General features: G+C 66.1%; 1 protein-coding gene across 1 annotated transcript; it reads right to left on the bottom strand.

Annotated features, from left to right (window-relative positions):
• Positions 1 to 3,119: 3,119 nt before the first annotated feature.
• Positions 3,120 to 11,704, bottom strand: FSTL3 (follistatin like 3). Its single transcript, XM_059831891.1, has 5 exons — positions 11,644 to 11,704; positions 8,640 to 8,825; positions 5,453 to 5,668; positions 3,495 to 3,722; positions 3,120 to 3,379 (listed from the first exon to the last, which is right to left on the bottom strand). Exons 1-5 carry the CDS (start codon positions 11,702 to 11,704, stop codon positions 3,327 to 3,329), a joined length of 744 nt encoding a protein of 247 aa, XP_059687874.1. The 3' UTR covers positions 3,120 to 3,326.
• Positions 11,705 to 13,002: the final 1,298 nt, after the last annotated feature.

The raw sequence follows: 13,002 nt of genomic DNA, 5'->3' as shown, positions 1-13,002 counted from the left end.
CGCGGCCATCTCTGGGGACAGACTGAGACATTCCCTGCTCCTGCTTGTTTGTTTTATCTGCAAATTGCCGGCACACTGTGGCCACGGGGTGCAGCCGCCCTCCCCGCCCAGGGGGTCCCATGGGAGGCTGCAGCTGACAGCAGCATCCGGCGAGGGCCATCTCACCGCCCTTGAGGGCTCTGCCGGGGGGGGGGATGAAGGCCAGGGCTAGGCCAGCATGCCAAGAGGTCCCCAGAAGGTACCCTCACCTCTGCGGTCCCTGTGGTCCCCGTGCTGGGGACTCTGGGGGCTTTGGCTGCCCCTCCCTGTGGCGCACTGCCCCATCCCCTGTGGTCGCAATCCTGGCTCCCCGCTGCAGGGCTTTGCACGGGGTCAGGGGGACACAGCTGCGGGCATTGGTGGCCTTGGGGGCAGCGGGAGACCACCAGCAGAGGACAGACCCCTGCCAGGATGCCAGCCTCCAAGGAAGCCCCAAATCCCCATGGGCTCCTGGAACCAGCGGCATGGGGCAGACCCCCCTCCAGGATGCCGGGGCAGGGCTGCCAGCCCCGGGGCTTCTGCATGCTGCCGGGAAGCCTGGAGAGCCAGCGCCTGTCCCGGCTTGTCCCAGACCACCCAAAAACCGGCGGGAAGGAGGCGCCTGACTCACGGCAGCGTTTGGAAGCCGAAATCTCCCGCTCATCAGCGAGAGCTGACATCGCTGCCACAGCCCGTGCCCGCGGGCTCGGCGCAGGGCAGCATGCCAGGCGCTTCGGGGGCCAAACCCTTCGGCTGAGGCAGGCAGAGGGAGGTGAGCTGCCTCGGGGAGGAAGGCGCTGCGGGCGGGCTGTCGAGAAATCCAGGCCACACACCAGCACGTGCGGCAAACGCTGGTGCCAGGGGAAAGTTCTGGGCAGTGTTTTGGCAGCTCCATTACACCCATCCCCAAAAGCACGGGGGGATATTGCTGAGCTGGGCGCGTAGAGAGGGACTGCAGGAGAGCCCCTGCTGCACCCATCCCGGGTTGAGATGTCGCTGCCTGGCAGTGATGCTCGGCCGGGCTCAGCGCAGCTCTGGGGTGCACGAGACGCCCGGGTTCAAGCCAGGCTGCAGCCTGCGCCAGATCCAGTGCGATGCTCAGCATCCTCCCGGACCACAGGGAGGGCTGAGGACACTGGGTGCCAACCAGGAGGGAAGGTCTTGTTCCCCCTCACCACTTCACAGTGACTCAGTTTCCCCCGTGTAAATCCCCCCTAGTCCGGGGGGTTTTGGGGGTCTCTGTCAGCCAGTCGGCCCTGGGAGCTCCCCACTGCTGTCGGGGCCGTGCCGGAGCCCGTCCACGTGGCAGGTCCTGAGCAGGGCACGGGCTGGGGAGGACTCGACCCAGGCAAGGCTCAGCGGGGTCCGGGGGCTGCACTGTGCCTACCCCCAGCACAGGGGACGCGGCCAAGGGGGAACCGGCGGCAGCTCCTGTTGAGCTCAGAGCGCCAAGCCGCAGGCTGCTGCCTGGGCTGCCGCCGCCGGGGAAGCATCGCACATCAGGATCCAATTAATGGCAGGAATTGTTTTGTGAAATACCAAACCCTCATGGCACGGCCCGATATTGGGAACAGATTTATCTGCGTTGCTGTTTGCTCTTCCCCACTCTCCCCTTTCCTCCCGCTGCAGAGAGCTGCCTCGGCCGGGCTGGAAAAACCCCAATGCCAAGCTGAAGCGGACGCAGCCCAGGAGCAGGGCTGAGCTCCTCACCCGCTGCCAGGGGCTCTCCCGCCCCAGGTGCCCCACAGCCCTCTGCCCACGCCTGCCTCGACCCCCCAGACCAGCGCAGCCCCTCGGGAAACAGCCCCAAGGGACGCAGCCGCCTCCTGCGGCCCCAGAACCTGCTGAACAAAACTGGACCCGCAGCACCGTTTATTCTCCTTTAATTATAATCCAAATTGTAACACAGCCGTAAAAGGCCCCTAACAATACCGAATAGGAAATGTATATGTTCCCATAGCGTCTGCTTCAGGAATCAGAACGCAATCATACAAAAATAGAAAATAGGGTATTTTTTTATATATATATATAATATATATATTGATATTTATATAAAGGCAATAGCTTCTCAGTGTCAGAGATGAGATGGTATTTACACAGGTGACAACACACAAAATGAGAGAAGAAGTAAAAATAAATACAGACGGTGTCAACAGAGCAGGGGGTGGGCAGGGCCGGGGCTGCGCGGTTGAGGGGGAGCCGGAGTGGGGGTCCCGGGGGGGCAGGCAGGGCCATTGCCCCTCTCCTGTCCTCCTCTGCCGAGCCGTGCTCCCCGCGGCCACCCCGGCCCCGCACCGGCTCTGCCGTGGGGTCGGGAGCTGAGCGCCGTCCCGGGGCACCACACGGCTGCTTTACCCAGCACCGGCCCTGGAAATGCTGCCGGGGTCCGCGGACCCCCCTCTCCTCCGGCAGCCCAGGGCTGCTTTCAAAGTGGTTTTGGCAGAGAGGGATGAAGAGGGCTCTGGGCAGGCTGGCCCCCCGGCGATGGGCTCTGGGTGGGGGTACCTGGAGCGGTGGTGGGCTCGGTGGGCCTGGGGAGACAGTCATGCCCCCCGGGCAGGGCTGCCATTGCCCACGGTGGGCAGCGCTGCCCAGCCGCCATCGCATCAGCCCTCCGGGCACCGGCATCACCTCCGAAGATGAGTGGGAGCCTGATCTGAATGGGCCCGGGAAAACCTAAACTAAAATCCATTTTAACATACACATACTAAAACTTTAGGAGAAAATAACATACGGTTTTTTATATATATATATAAAAAATATATATATATATATATCTCCAATCTGATGCAGCACCGTGCTGCCTTTCCTGCTGCTGGCAGCTGGGGCTGAGCCCCTCTGGGGAAGGCGAAAGCGCAGATTCCCTCTAGACCTCGAGGTCCTGGCCAGAAACGTCAGCAGAGTACTGAGAATTCAATCCAAAAATAAATAGGCCCAGGGCTGCTGGCCAAGGACACGTGGGGGGGCCCAACGCGCGGCGGCACAGACGCCCCCTCAGTGCCGCACTGGCCGCAAGGAATGGCTGTACGGGTGCCGGGAGCGAGTGCCGGCCGGCGGAGAGCTCTGCCAGGCACTGGGCAGGTGCCGGAGCATCCCCGAAGTAGCTCGGCATCGCTCCAGCTGCGGGAGCTGGAAGCCCCTTCCCGTGCTCCCCGGACAGCAGGACCAAGAATCGGGCCCCCTGCAACTGCATAACATACACAGGTATAAATAAGGATCTTTTTATCTTAATAAATATCAGGTATATGGTTTGTACAATATACACATAATGCCCGTCTCCTGGGTATGGCCTCGCGGTGAGGGAGGATTCACACGTAGTTCTCTTCCGCGTTGTCCGTCTCCAGGGAGAATTTGGCTGCAGCTGGAAAGGGGGCAGGAGAGGGGGAGAAGCGGTGAGGGGGGTGCGAGGGGTGGCTGGACGCTGGGGGTCTGAGCCCGCTCCCCCCCACTGCCCACCCCCGGGACGCCCCGCTCACCCGAGCAGCTCCCGTAGTGGCGCACGCCGATGGAGCGGCCACGGTGGCAGGTGGCCCGCCGGAGGTGGCACGCCGAGGGGTAGGTGACATTGTTGTTGCCGCAGAGGGCGTGATCCAGGCTGGTGGGCTCGGGGCAGGGAGCCGTCCGGCACATCACGCAGTGGGCGCTGCCCGTCTGGTCCACCACGCAGGTGTGGGTGCCGGGGCACACCACGCTGGAGCAGGACTCTGCGGGGAAGCACATGCGGCCATTGCTGAGTCTCCCCAGCTGGGGTGAGCCAGGGACAGCCGTGCTCCTCCCGCGGCTCCTCCGACCCAGGCCGGCAGCGGGCATCGTCCCAGGGAAAGCGGGGCAGCTTGGGCCCCCTCCCGCCTTTAGCTACCGCGGGACGGAGTGGAGCCGGGGGCTGGAAGGTCCCAGACTCCCCTATCACCACCGCTCCCGAGGAGAGGAGCTGGCAGGGGCCGACGTCCCAGGTGCGAGGGACCGCGTGACCCCGCAGCCCTTGGGCACGGCCCCGGCCAGGGCCTCGCCGCGCAGGGGGAGCTGATGTCCAGCTGCAGAGCCTGAGCGCGTGGGGCTGAGCCCAGCTTGGCGCAGCGGGACCCGGCTGGGGCAAGCGGCACCACGCAGGTGCCTTGGCAGGGCGAGCAGCAGCCGCGCAACGCACCCCAGCGCGAGGGGAAGGGCAGGGTCACCCTGGACCCAGCCCAGCCCTGTGAGCAAGGGCGCGTGGGGGCAGCGGGAGCCTGTGCGGACAGGATCAGGCCCTGCACGGAGCTCTGGCAGGCTGGCGCAGAGCGGGGGACTCGTGCACCCCCCCATCCCGCAGCAAAACCCCGGGGTCTGCGCAGCCTGCCAGCCCCGCAGCCCCCCCACCCCGGCACAGCCCCGTGGCAGCAGCAGGGGCACGGTGGGACCCGCAGCACTCCCTGGACACCGTAAACACTTCGTAACGCCGTCCCTCCGCCTTCCTCTCTTTCCTTGCCGGATTGGAAGGAGATTTGGCATCTGCAACTCCCAGCTCGCAACTCACATTTCTTGCCCCACATTTCCCTGTGCAGTCCAGAGCTTGACAGGCAAAGCATTTCAGAGAGGAGGGCTGGCAAAAATAATCATAATAATTCTGACAGTTCTTGGCAGGGCGAGCAGGATTGCTGCTCTCTTTAACAAAACAACAAAAAAAGGGGCTTGATGTTTGTAAGTGACATTTTACGGACTGTTACTCCTCAGCCCGTGGTGAGGCTAAGCCCCCGTTGCAGTGACAGGCTGCGTTGGCATCACAGGCAGCTCTGCTGCTGCACGGCGCTCACTGCCGCGTCCCCACCGGGGCGGCCGGGTCGGGGCCCTGGGTGGCTGGCGGGTGCCAGCCGGGCGGGTGCCAGCTTGGAGCTACTCCAGCCGGCTGCAGGCAGCGCAGCGAGGGCGATGCTGAGGGACGTGACTCCCCTGTGGGCTGGGGGACGCTGCTGCCCATCAGCAGCAGCCTGGCTGCGGAGCAATGCCCTCTTACCAGGCACAGAGCCCCGCGTGCCACAGGCAAAGCCCTGTGCTGGGGCAGACCTTCCCTCCCTGGGCACAGCCAGGGCCAGGCACCCTCCGTGCTGTGCTGGTGGAGCCGCTGGCCTCCGGGGTGATGGGAACAGCCGGTGCTCGGGGCAGGACGGCTCCTCCCCGGGACATGCTGCCTGTGGCGGGGGGACAACAGGGGAGACCCGGCTTCCCGGGTGGGAGATGGGAGGACATGCAGCACGGCAGGGCGACCCTTTCTCTCCGCACCAGCGCCGCTCACGGTGCGCCAGGAGAGCCAGCGAGCGTGTGGGCCCTGGGACCCGCGCTGACGTTCATCTCTTTCCATGCAGGCACAGCTCAGACCTGTCCCACGCGGAGCTGGGAGCACGAGAGCCACAGGGGACAGGGACAGGACAAAACGGGGTGGTGGCATGACAGGACCTACTTTTGCATTTGCCCTGGTACATCACTTCGAGGTCAGGGTGGTCTCTGCACTTGGCCGTCAGCAGGTCGCACTCGTCTCGGTAGGTGTAGCCGTCGGAGCCGCAGACCTGCAGCTTGCGGGGCAGGCTGGAGCAGTCGGGGGCACAGGCGCACTGGGGACGCCCGTGCTTCATCTTGCAGACCTTGTCGGGGCCGCACACCACCCCCTCGCAGCTCTCTGGGAACAGAGGGGGAGCAGCGTGTGAGGAAGCGTCAACAGCTGCCACCCACGAGGGAAGGATCCGTCCTGCCCGGGCTGGCCAGCACCCCAGCCCCACGGCCACACCAGGTGGCACCGGCCAGGATGGGGCCAGCATCAGCCCTCGGGGTCCCGAATCCCTCCCGGGGTCACAACACGCACGCTGACGCCAAGCTGCCCCGAGCAGCATCTGGATCTGCTCAGCTCCACCAAGGAGCAGGTCGTTGGCTGGAGCTCCGCGCGATCATCCAGCACTCGCCCCAGCCAGAGCCCCGGCCCTCCACTCAGCACCAGCTAACTCATTTCTATGTATTTATTTTTTGGAAAGAGACATTTCTTTTTCTTGTGCAATGGAAAAATCTATCTCCACAAGGCCCCAGCTCCTCCAGAAGGAACTGGGCTTCGCAAGTTGTCTGGGCAATCAAGAACGCCGCTTCCACCAGACAATACCCAGCCCTGTTTCGCTCCAGGCCTCCGTGACTTGAACACAAGAGCGGGACGCAGCAGCGAGCGCAGATCCCCAGACAGGCGGCCGCTTTGTCCCCCAGGTCGCTTCCCGGCCAGCACGGGGGCCGGGTTCAAAGGGTCCCGCCAGCACCCAGAGCTGCCCCGGGGCCATCCCCACGCCGGCTCCGACCAGGGGCCCATCCCAGACGTCCCATCCCGGACATCGGTGCCTCTGGGGAGAGGCAAAGGGATCAGCGCCCAGCCCATGGTGGGGACAGAGGCTTCTGGCTGCGGCAGCTGGAAGTCCCTCACCCCCACAAAGTACATACACAGCCCTCACCCCAAAGGGACCCTTTGACCCCTGAGCTCCCCGGGATGCGGGCGATGCTGGGAGTTGGGGAGCGTAGGGCTGCCTCTGGATGCAGGGATATGGCTCCATCAGCACGCACAGGGAAGAACGCTGGGCAGGACCCAGAAACTGCCCGAGACAGGGATTCACCCCCAAGCAGGAGGGATTCCCACAGACAGGGTGTGTGCTGGGAGGTACAAAGGGGGATTTCCCTGTGGGAGATGGGTCACTTTGGGAGACAGCGGCAGGAGGGAGAGGAAGAAGGGGAAATTCCCCATCTGCTTGGCCCAGCTCTCCCCAGGGGAAATTCCCTGGTGGGAAACAGACAGTTTCCGGGTTTGCTCCCCAATTTCCATAGCTGGGGCCTGTACGAGGGAAGGGGAGAGCAGCAGGTTGAGCCTTGGCAGCATCTCTGCTGAAAGCTGTAGGGATGAGACCCTGGGCCAGAGGGCAAGACCCGCACCCCAGGGCTGCCGGAGCCCGCAGGACCATTGTTGCCCCCCGCTCTGGGACACTGTCACCAGCACAGCAGGGTCCGGCCATCCGGACTGTCTCAGCCAGGGAGGGAGGCGGTGGGACCATCCACCCATGACCCCAACCCCACAGCCTGCCTCTTTCCCCCTGCGCCGGGTCCCCAGGGGGGACACCGTGTCCCCAGCAGCTGGAGCCAGGAATTTCGCCTCCCCACCAGAGGCCCGTTGCAGAGCCCCCGGGGTCTGGCCAGCACCTTCCCGCGGGGCTCGGCCGCCCCGGCTGCTGGCGCAGGGCTGGTGGCTGCAGCCCGCTTTATCCTGGAGTAACCTCTCCCAGCCCCACGAGCCCGGGGAGCGGGAGCGTAGCTCGTCTCATCCGCCCTTTTCCAAGGCCTCCAGCTTGCTGGAGCCCGGTGGGGAGCAGCACCAGCTCCATCTGGATGGGACAGGCAGGGGCTTTCTGAAGGGTGGGGAGTTGCGGTGCATGTGCCGGCCGGGCTCTCCTGCGGTTTCAGCAAAGGTCCTGCTCCCAGACGCCGATGATCCCCAGGAGCCACAGCTCCCACTGCAGCCTGTGGCTGCTGGCAGCCCCCTGTGTACCCCAGTCTCCCCGCAGAGGTGAGGGCAGACCCTTGGGACGAGGGCTGCCTGTCCCTGCCGCACGCTGCCCCAGGCACGGGGGGAGCCACGCTCCGCAGCAAGCCCCTGGAGAGGGTCCCGGTGCTCCCGGCATCCGCCGAGCAGGGCCAGCCTGCCCAGCCACTGCGGGGCCAAGCCCAAGGTGGGAGATGGGGCAGAAAGCCAGGGCCAGGATCTCACTCAGCCTTCAGCTGGCACAGGGTGCGATCTCAAGCCTCATCAGGATGGGGCCGAGGAGCAGCCGGAGCAGCAGCACTGGGTGGTGCAGAGGGGTTGGAAGAAGCAGTTTTGTTAAGAGACTTTTTCCCCCCCCCTTTAAGCAAATAACGACATGACCTTCCAAAGACCTGCTCCTGCCTACTGCAGTCAGCAGGTCCTCGAGCATGTTCTCACACGGCCACGCAAGTGCGACTGGGGGATCCGCGCCTCCGGTGCGCGCCAAAACATCTGGTGGGGCTGGAACTCACAGCTGGAGAGTTTCCACTTCTGGAACTGCCCGTTACATAAAGCCATTTCACACACATGCTGGGAGGAGGCAGGGGGAGCAGAGGGGAAGAAATAGATCTTTTTTCCTTAAAAAAAACTTAAGAAGTTTCCCTCTGAGCAGACCTGGCAAGGACATGGGCGGGAGGCCCCAGCCACAGCAGAGTTAACCTGGGAGCAGGGAGCCCCAGCTCGGCTCCTTGCACTCAGGCTGCCCAGCCAAGACCCGGGTCACGCATCCCACTCCACAGAGCGGGATACAAAAATACACACAAAGTGAGAGCTGCCAGGGGACGGAGGCTGTCCCATGAGCCCTGGCCTCACGGCAGCATCCATCCTGGAGCTGCAGCAGCAGGAGCACAGGGTCAGCAGTCCCTGGGGTCCCTGCACCGACCCAGGAGAGCACTGGAGAGCCCTGCCTGGTGAGGGGCAGCCCAGACCCATCGCTGCCGCTTCACCCGGAGCTGTGGGCTCCGAGCATCCTCCCCAGGGCTCTGAGCATCCTCCCCGAGCAGAGGTCAGCCCTGCCGCAGCCCACTCGCCCCACGGCCGCGCTCACCTTTGCAGGGGTGGCAGGTCACCAGCCCCAGGAAGCCCAGCAGGCTGATCTTGTTGCCTGGGTAGGTATAATTAGACCAAGCCACGTCCACATTGCCGTTGGCACAGCATTCCTCCCACGTCACGCCCGTCTTCAGGATCATGGTGCACTTGGCCTCCTTCCCCTGCTGCAGCCAGCAGATCCCACCTGCGGAGAGGGCAGAGGGTGAGGGGTCCCCACTGCGCTGTGCCACCGCGCGAAGGGCAGCAAGACCCCGGCCTTTGCCGGGCCACCGGTGGTGCAGAAGCATGGGGACTGCACTGGTGCCCAGGAAGCATCAGTGTGGGACAAATTGGGGAACCTAAAGAGGCTCCGTGCTGGCTCCTGCCTCTCCCATGGCACAAGGGCCGTCCTGGAGCAGGCGCCCCTGTGGACCCGGCACAGTGCGGCAGCTCTGTGCCCGCACTGCCATCCCAACACCCCGGCGTTCCGGCAGCCCAGCTCCTCTGGCGACAGGATCCAAACCCAGCACTGGGACCGCAGGGACGCACCAGTTATCCCAGCACTCACAACTGATGCTCTGGGAGATGCCCAGCCGGTGAGCCAGGATGCAGGCTTGCAGCTTACCCCCTTGCCCTGCCCTCCCTGCCTGCATCGCTGCCTAACTCCTGCCTGACCTCGCAGAGGGGAGGCTCCAGCCCCCACCGCCTCCCCGCAGGGACACCAAGAGCGGGGCTGATGGGTGCCTGCACTGAGAGCTGGATCCCCTGGCGTGCACCAGTGGCCCCACGGAGGGATGGGGACCGCCCGGCAGCGCAGGGGCCCCAACACCCACGGCCTTTGCGAGGAGCCGCTGAGCCACCGGCTAGAGAACGGGGCACTTGACACAGCCCTTGGGACGGGGCCAGCCCAGCGGCATCAGATCCCTCTGAGTCAAAAGCCTGTTTGTTCCTTAACCCCACGAGCGAATCAGTTGTATTTTTTTTTGTGAGTGATTCCTTTGCAATTTCCGCCCCTGCAAACCAGCCTCTTCTGACGCTTATTTGGGTTTATGCTCTCATTAGCTGTGTTTGAGGTTTGTTAAACGGCTAAAGATGTGAGTGAGGGATGGGGGAAGGGACAGATCCTGCCAGTGCCGGATTGGAGCCGCTCCCCTCCAAAGTAGGGATTCACCCTGCTCCAAAGCAGAGTCAGCACCCACCTTGGACCCCAAGTGTGTCATCATCCCCGATCCGTCATCCCCCCCCCCCCCCCCAGTTTGGGCGGATCCTGGCCCAGCGACAGCACCACAGCATGGCTGTGAACGGAGCAAACCCTAGGGCTGCGGGAACCAGCGGCCTGGACACCTCTGGAAGCATCAGCCAGGCCACCACACCTCTGCCATTGGTGGGTTTATCCCCCGTGGATTTCCCTAATTGCTATTTCAAGCCCCTTTTTCCTTTACAACACCCTGTGGCCCCAATTCCCCGCGGTACCAAGCTCCCTGCGAGCCATGTGCTGGCTGTGGACCATGCTCGCCCTGCAACTGCTGCCCGTGGGCGCAGCCCTGCGCAGTGATCCCACCCGCAATGGGACAGATCCATGCACCCCCTGCCCATGCGTCCTGCCTCTGGGGCACACCCCTGGCCAGCAGCAGTGGGGCACCCGCCGCCTCCCCAGCCACACTGGGGTGCGGGGACACCAACAAGGGATGTGACCCTGGCAGGGGGACAGAGCCCACCCGCCCTGTGAGCGGAGCCAGGTGGCCACAGGGTCCAGCGCAGGGCTCTCGGGGCGCCCCATCCTCAGCGCCTCAGCCCCGAGGATGCAGCACTCCCGTGCTCAGCGTGGCTGGAGGACCAGGGCTCTGGTCCGGGGGATGGAGCGTGTCCCTGCCCGGGGCCTTCCAGCACTTGTACTCGACCCTGTGAAGCAGCAAGCAGAAATCCCGTGGGCTGGGGCAATGTCAGACGCAATCCTGGGCGCTGCAGCAGCACAAGGGGCCTCGTGGGAGCCTCCCCCGTCCTTCGGGGCATCCTGACCTGCTGCTCTCCGGGGAGTGCAGCACCTGCCCACGCTGGCAGGGAGTGATGGAGATGAACAGGACCGTGCGAGGGGGAAGACAGAACTGCCAAGCGCCGCTGCGGAGAGCCAACGCTGGCAGTAGCGGACGTGGCTCCGCAGTGCTGGGAAGGGCTGCTGGAGCCCTGGACCGGGGTCCCGGCCGGCCTGGGTGCCGGGATGGCTTCCCTGCGAGGAAAAAGCTACCAAAGAGCTCGGACACCTCCCAAGCACCCACAAGAGCTGCCAGCACGGTCAGCCAAGCCGGGAGGGGTTCAAGCTGCAAACTCCACACCCAGATCACGAACCAGCCGCCGTTCCCAGTTCTTCCTACCCGGCTCACGGAGCTCCAGAGCACAGCCCTCCCGCCCCCCGGCCTGGGGAGAGGGACCCCCTCCCAGGCAGCTGCCCTGGGAGCAGTGCGGGGGGCTGGCAGGGCCAGGCAGGCTGTTGCCCCGGTCGCCCCCGTCCCAGGGCGCAGAGGGGTGCGGGATGCCGCGGGTCGGGCACCAGCGCGGCCACGGGACATGGCAGCGGGGCCACGCGGGACCCCGGGCAGAGTCCCCCGCCGCCCCGGGACCGAGCCCGACGGAGGCGGCTGCCTCCGGGGCAAGAGAGCTGGGGGCCGGGGGCCACCCGAGCGGCACCGCCGGGCACCGCTCCGCCACCGCCTGGCACCCGAGCGCCGCCCGGTAAAACGGGTTTCTGCCGCCGGGAGCCCAGCCCCGCAGCCCGCACCCACCCGGCCGGGGCGGCGGCGAGGGGAGGGGAGGGCGGCAGCGGCGCCCGGGGCGGGGGGGCGCGGCGCAGCCCGGTAACGGCGCCGGGACCCCGGGCCGGGCCGCCCCTGCCCCAGGCACCTGCCGGCGGGGCCGGGCCGGGGCGCGGCGGCACCGACGGCCCGGGGCGGCGGACGGGGCGGGCGGCCCCCGCGGGAGCGGCTGCCCCGGTGCCCCCGGCGCGGCCCCCCCCGGGCGGCACTTACCGTGCGCGGCGGCCGCGGGGCTGCAGAGGGCGAGCAGGCAGAGCGCCAGCCGCAGCGGCATGGCCGGGCCGGGGCGGCGGGACGGGCCGGGACGGGCCGGGACGCTCCGGCGACCTGTTGCTGTGAGGCGGCGGCGGGGCCGGCGGCGCTATAAAGCGGCGGGGCGGCGTGAATCACCGGGCGGGGCGGCGGCGGGGGGGCCGCGGCCGGGGGCGGGGGCAGCGGGGCGGGGGTGGAAGTTGGGGGGCAAGGGGGGTAAGCGGGGGGGCGGGGGGGGCTGGGGGGCAAGTGGGGGGCGGGGTTGAGGGTGGAAACTGGGGGGCAAGTGGGGGGGGAGGGTGGAAACTGGGGGGCAAGTGGGGGACTGGGGGGGTGAGGGTGGAAACTGGGGGGCAAGTGGGCGGGGAGGGAAACTGGGGGGCAAGTGGGGGACTGGGGGGTGAGGGTGGAAACTGGGGGGCAAGTGGGGGACTGGGGGGTGAGGGTGGAAACTGGGGGGCAAGTGGGCGGGGAGGGAAACTGGGGGGCAAGTGGGGGACTGGGGGGTGAGGGTGGAAACTGGGGGGCAAATGGGGGACTGGGGGGTGAGGGTGGAAACTGGGGGGCAAGGGGGGGGGGCGGGGGCGGCGTGGCAGCAAGGGTCCGCTCGTCACCGCCTGTGGGTGCCGGGTGGGCGAGGGCGCAGGTGTCGGGGTGGGTGTGCCCACGAGTCCTCCGGACCGAGCCGGGGGACGGCACCCCGCAGCTGGGCTGGGATGGAGATGGGGAGGGGAGGGTTTGGGGGTGCCCCCCGTGCTCGGGGTGCAGAGGCAGCAGAGCCCAGCAGCAGAGCAAGGGCCGGGGCAGGGAGAGCGGAGATGTGTCCCAGGAGACCCCGAGGCCTGGGGGACCGCTGGGGCCTGGGCGCTGCCCAGAGCAGCCCCCCTGCCTGACCCTGTCCCTCCCGCACGCCGCTCCTTCCCCACCCACCCATCCTCGCATGAACCCTCTGTCTGCCTCCTCCCACCCTCCTCCTCCTCCCCACAGCAGCCCTGTCTGGCAGCAGAGTTACGGTAAGGTCTGTGTCATGTGGCTCCTTTCATCTCTGCTCCCTAAACAGGAGGGCAGCTCCGCCGGCAGCCCAGCATCACCCACACTGCGCCCGTAGGGAAACTGAGGCATCGCTGGGTCTGGCTGCCTCGAGCCACATGAGCTCTCATCTGGGCGAGCCGTGCGAGATGAGGAGGGGAAGGAGAAGAGCTGGGGGGGACGTATCCACCATGGCACACACAGTCACTGCCTTCCCCACACATCCCCATTGCTGCTAGCGTCGCTCCATCCGGGGTCCCGAATGTGTGCCGGACCCTGCACGGCCCAGCC

Source organism: Gavia stellata, chromosome 32 (assembly GCF_030936135.1).
Source record: "Gavia stellata isolate bGavSte3 chromosome 32, bGavSte3.hap2, whole genome shotgun sequence".
NCBI lineage: Eukaryota > Metazoa > Chordata > Aves > Gaviiformes > Gaviidae > Gavia > Gavia stellata.
Note: the sequence above shows the minus strand (reverse complement) of the source record. Positions and strands in the feature narration are given on the sequence as shown.